Here is a 5,642-nt window from a genome sequence, read left to right on the forward strand (position 1 = left end):
TTTTTTTTTTGTGTGTGTGGTTGGATTAGTGAATCTCGTGGCTCTTTGATTTGAAATTCTAGGTTTTCGTTTTGTAGGGTTTGGGAAATTTTAGTGACGATTCGTGTTTTATGTAAACTGATTTTGAATTACGAATTAGGGTTTTTCGTGAGCATGTAACTCTAGTGATTTGTATGGGTTGTTGTATCGAATCAAGAGTATGTTAGGGATCCCAATCTGGTTTGATTTGTATAGTTCTAATCGATTCACTTAATCTTGAGGCACTTGAATAATATATTTGGGTGATGTCAGGTTTCTGATGTTAAACAAGCTATAGAAACTGTTCAAGGTGCGCAATACCCTGCTGCTAAGCAGATGCTGATCCACCAAGGGAAGGTTTTAAAGGATGAGACTACATTGGAAGAGAACAATGTTGTTGAGAACAGTTTCATTGTTATCATGTTGTCCAAGGTGATGTATTAGGTCCACAGTTTTTAGTATTAGTATTAGTAACAGGATTCTTAGTAATTAGCGGATGCTAACGAGTTTTTATCTTGATGGAATGCAGACCAAGCCTTCTCCAAGTGGGGCATCAACCGCATCTGCACCAGCACCAACACCTAGTGCTACCCAGGTGAATAAAGTTCTTATGTATTATTGTTATGGTCTATTTGTAAGTGACAAGAAACAAGTATATGTAGATCATATTCTTAGTTTTGTGTCTAATGGAATTGCTTGGATTCTTAGTCTCAGCCTGCTCCTACCCCTCAGGTTTCTGCTCCAACTGTCTCAGTGTGAGTTCCTGCCCTTCTTCTTGTATTGATTTGAAAGCGAAATTGTCAGCTTCTTTTGTATTTGCCTCTTTGCTGATTTTCTCTTCTTTTTACTTGCGTTTTGCAGTCCAGAGCCTACAAGTGTAACTGCAACTGCTGCAGCTCCAGCTGCTGCTGCTTCGTAAGAACTTTTCAGAATTGTATTATATTTGTTTTCGAATTTCTGCTTAACTGATTGATGATCATATAAAATTGTTGTCCTCCTCCTTGGTTAAAATAGGGTTCAAACAGATGTGTATGGTCAAGCAGCGTCAAACCTTGTTGCTGGAACTGTTTTAGAGTCCACTGTTCAGCAAATTCTTGACATGGGTGGAGGTAGTTGGGACCGTGACACTGTTGTTCGTGCTCTGAGGGCTGCCTTCAACAATCCTGAAAGAGCTGTTGAATATCTATACTCAGTATGTTTCATTTCACTTCTTCATTTTATGTTTTTCTTTGATATAATGTTTTTACCTTTGGTTTTCGATTTGCCAGAACTTTATCAACATTTGCTCTGTGTCTAATCAATTGAAATTTTGTTTGATACAATTCAGGGTATCCCTGCTCAAGCTGAACTCCCGCCAGTTGCTCAAGCCCCATCTACTGGTGAACAGGCAGCAAATCCTCAAGCACAGCCCCAACAAGCAGCTGCAACTGGTGGCCCAAACGCAAATCCATTAAACCTGTTCCCCCAGGTATATATTTTAAACTGGTGCATCTGTTTGTTTTGTTAGTTTTCCCTTGTGAATTTGTTTTATTGACATCCACTCTTATCTATCTGCTCCCAGGGCATGCCCGCTGCAGATGCTGGTGCTGGAGCTGGTAATCTTGATTTCCTACGTAACAGTCAGCAGGTATTTTCAAATTCTTTTCCATTCAAGAAGAGAAATCTTCATTTCTCTCTTGTGACATTTGTAATTCTTTTACATTTTCATAGTTCCAAGCATTGCGAGCTATGGTACAAGCAAACCCACAAATTCTACAGGTAAAATTATAAACCTCTTAGTCTTTATTGGGTAGTTTATATGGCATGGATTTTCCACTTGATACTGTTTTGTTCTACAGCCTATGCTTCAGGAGCTCGGTAAACAAAACCCGCAGCTTGTGAGACTAATTCAAGAGCATCAGACTGACTTCCTACGCTTGATAAATGAACCTGTCGAGGGAGAAGAGTGAGTTTTAGATCATCATTCTCTTTTTAATATCATATTCTTTGTTCAACAAAGCCTGTAAGCTGACATTTCATTATCTCACCAATGCCACCAGGAATGTTATGGAACAGTTGGAAGCAGCAATGCCACAAGCTGTTACCGTTACACCTGAAGAGCGTGAAGCCATTGAACGGGTTTGTTCCTCTGATCTTTTTTACATTTGTACTTAAACTAGATGGCATTACTAGCTACACTTGCTCCTCAAAATATCTGTATTGTATTGAAATGTGATATTGTTATTGTTGTTCGGGGGCACAGCTTGAAGCGATGGGGTTTGATCGTGCCATGGTCTTAGAGGTGTTCTTTGCGTGTAACAAGAATGAAGAACTTGCAGCTAACTACCTTCTAGATCACATGCACGAGTTTGAGGACCAATAATGGATGAAGAAACAAAGCAAATCCATTCCTCCTCCTTCCTAAACTCAAGAGACCCATCTTTCTTTCTTTTTCTTCCTTTTTTTTTTTCTTCTTCTTTTTAATATGATAATCTCTTCTCCAATGCCATTTGACAGTTTCATGTTTATGTTCATGGGAGTCGGATGTGTTTACGTTACATTTAAAACTATCATAGTTTATCTGGTTTGAAGATGTTCTTCTCTTTTTCATAGGCTTTGAATCTCCCTTTTTCTCAATTGCACAATTATTAGGTAGATTAACAGTGTGAGATTTGGAGCTATTGACTCATTTCAAGTTAAGAAAGGTCAGATATTCCTCTGCTTTTACTAATTGAACTGTGTCTAACCTGGTTTAAAAGAGCTGGCGTAAAAGGAAACCGCCATTCAGATCCATATATTGGCGCTACTTGTTAAAACAAAAGATGCTCCATTTTTTGTGAAAGATGGTGAAGATTCTTCTTTAATCTACAGAGTTTGTTGTGATAACCGCATGCAATGGCTAGTGGTGGAGAAAATCACGACGCTCCCAGTTCTGTCTCACACTTGGACATGATCTGATTATCTTGATGGGAAAACCAGTCCTGGTACTTTGGTTATTTTGGTGAATTTTACCGAAATAAATTTTGGTTCGGTTATTTTAGTTTTTTACTGAATAGTAACCAAAATTAGTTTTTTTCAACTAAACATTAATTTAAAAGAAACTCTACAAAAAAGTTTACAAATGAAATTTCTAAGAAAAAATTTACCCCTTAGATTTGTTTTTTTTGTTTATTTAAGGATAATTTCGATATTTTCGGATTCAGTTATTTCGGGTAGTTCTTTTATTGTAAGGGTAAATTTCGGTTTTAGGGGTAAAATTAGCTAATATTTCCGTTGCCGCGTTTTAAACCCGAAATTTCATAGTTTTCAAAGAGGAATTTAGCCAATGTACTACAACGGATTTTTTGTTAAACAAAGAATATATATTACACATATACATCATTATTTCCTTTATGAAAATAAAGAACAACTTCGAGGATTTGAACCCAAAATTTTAGTCTTCAAAGATAATTTAGTCAATGTGCTATAGTAGACTGTTTATAAAAAATAAAAATATATACTACATATATAAGTTTCCTTTATGAAACAAAAAACAAAAATTTGATGCCGGAAATAGAACTTAGAATTTTAGTCTTCAAAGAGAAATTTAGCCAGTGCTCTACAAAAGATTTCTGTTGCCAGGATTTGAACCCGGAATTTCAGAGTTTCGAAAGAGGAATTTAGCCAATGTGCTACAACGGATTGTTTGTTAAACAAATAATAAACAAAGAATATATATTACACATATACATTAGTTTAATTTCTTTTATGAAGCTAAAGAACAACTTCGAGGATTTGAACCCAAAATTTTAGTCTTCAAAGAGAATTAAGTCAATGTGCTACGGTGAATTGTTTATAAACAATAAATATATAATGCTACATATATAAATTTCCTTTATGAAACAAAAAAAAACAAAAATTTGCTGCCAAAAATAGAACCTAGAATTTAAATATTCCAAGAGAAATTTGGCCAATGCACTACAAAAGATTTTCTCTGCCGGGATTTGAATCCGAAATTTCATAGTTTCCAAAGACGAATTTAGCCAATGTGCTACAACGTATTGTTTATCAAACAAAAAATATATATTCCACATATATATCAATTTAATTTCCTTTATGAAACTAAAGAACAACTTCGAGGATTTAAACCCAAAATTTTAGTCTTCAAAGAGAATTTAGTTAATGTGCTACAGTGGATTGTTTATAAACAATAAATATATATACTACATATACAAGTTTCATTTACGAAACAAAAAAAAAACAAAAATTAAGCAAAAGATTTCCGCTGCCGGGTTTTGAACCCAAAATATCATAGTTTTCAAAGAGGCATTAAGCCAATGTAATACAACGGATTGTTTGTTAAACAAAGAATATATATTACACATATACATTAGTTTAATTTCTTTTATGAAGCTAAAGAACAACTTCGAGGATTTGAACCCAAAATTTTAATCTTCAAAGAGAATTAAGTCAATGTGCTACAGTGGATTGTTTATAAACAATAAATATATAATACTACATATATAAGTTTCATTTACGAAACAAAAAAAAACAAAAATTAAGCAAAAGATTTCCACGGCCGGGTTTTGAACCCGAAATTTCATAGTTTCCAAAGAGTAATTTAGCCAATGTGCTACAACGGATTGTTTGTTAAACAAAGAATATATATTACACATATACATCCGTTTAATTTCCTTTATGAAACTAAAGAATAACTTCGAGGATTGAAACCCAAAACAAAAATAAAGTAAAAGATTTCCACTACCGGGTTTTGAACCCAAATTTCATAGTTTCCAAAGAGGAATTTTGCCACTGTGCTACAATGGATTTTTTGTTAAACAAAGAATATATATTACACATATACATCATAATTTCCTTTATGAAACTAAAGGACAACTTCGAGGATTTGAACTTAAAACTTTACTCTTCAGTGAGAATTTAGTCAATGTGCTACAATGGATTATTTATAAAAAAATAAATAGATATACTACATATATAAGTTTCATTTATGAAACACAAAAACAAAATTCGATGCCAGTGCACTACAAAAGTATTCCGCTGCGAGGATTTGAACCTGGAATTTCATAGTTTCCAAAGAGGAATTTAGCCAATGTGCTACAACGGATTGTTTGTTAAACAAAGAAAATATATTACGCACATACATCAATTTAATTTCCTTTATGAAACTAAAGTACAACTACGAGGATTTAAACCCAAAATTTTAGTCTTCAAAGAGAATTTAGTCAATGTGCTATAGTGGATTGTTTATAAACAATTAATATATATACTACATATGTTTCCTTTACGAAACAAAAAAAAATAAAAATTCGCTACTGGAAATAGAACCTAGAATATAAGTCTTCAAAGAGAAATTTGGCCAGTGCACTACAAAAGATTTCCGCTGCGAGGATATGAAACCGGAATTTCATAGTTTCAAAAGAGGAAATTAGCCAATGTGCTACAACGGATTGTTTTTCAAACAAAGAATATATTTTCCACATATACATCAGTTTAATTTCCTTTATGAAACTAAAGAACAACTTCGAGGATTTAAACTCAAAATTTTAGTCTTCAAAGAGAATTTAGTCAATGTGTTACAGTGGATTTTTTATAAACAATAAATATATATACTACATATATAAGTTTCCTTTACGAAACAAAAAAAA

General features: G+C 33.6%; 1 protein-coding gene across 2 annotated transcripts in view; it reads left to right on the forward strand.

The window, feature by feature from the left end:
* Window positions 1–2,607, forward strand: part of LOC104719514 (ubiquitin receptor RAD23d-like) — a 3,327-nt gene extending 720 nt beyond the window's left edge. The window contains exons 2-12 of one of the 2 annotated variants that reach the window (XM_010437447.1): window positions 292–450; window positions 548–613; window positions 727–773; window positions 880–933; window positions 1,033–1,210; window positions 1,346–1,486; window positions 1,580–1,645; window positions 1,729–1,776; window positions 1,857–1,963; window positions 2,058–2,136; window positions 2,261–2,607. In XM_010437447.1, the coding sequence (XP_010435749.1) occupies window positions 292–450; window positions 548–613; window positions 727–773; window positions 880–933; window positions 1,033–1,210; window positions 1,346–1,486; window positions 1,580–1,645; window positions 1,729–1,776; window positions 1,857–1,963; window positions 2,058–2,136; window positions 2,261–2,380 (1,065 nt within the window). In that variant the 3' untranslated portion in view covers window positions 2,381–2,607. The remainder of the gene's footprint in view (window positions 1–291; window positions 451–547; window positions 614–726; window positions 774–879; window positions 934–1,032; window positions 1,211–1,345; window positions 1,487–1,579; window positions 1,646–1,728; window positions 1,777–1,856; window positions 1,964–2,057; window positions 2,137–2,260) is intronic. The other variant, XM_010437449.1, reaches the window with a different exon arrangement.

This window comes from Camelina sativa, chromosome 10 (assembly GCF_000633955.1).
Source record: "Camelina sativa cultivar DH55 chromosome 10, Cs, whole genome shotgun sequence".
NCBI classification, from domain to species: Eukaryota; Viridiplantae; Streptophyta; class Magnoliopsida; order Brassicales; family Brassicaceae; genus Camelina; species Camelina sativa.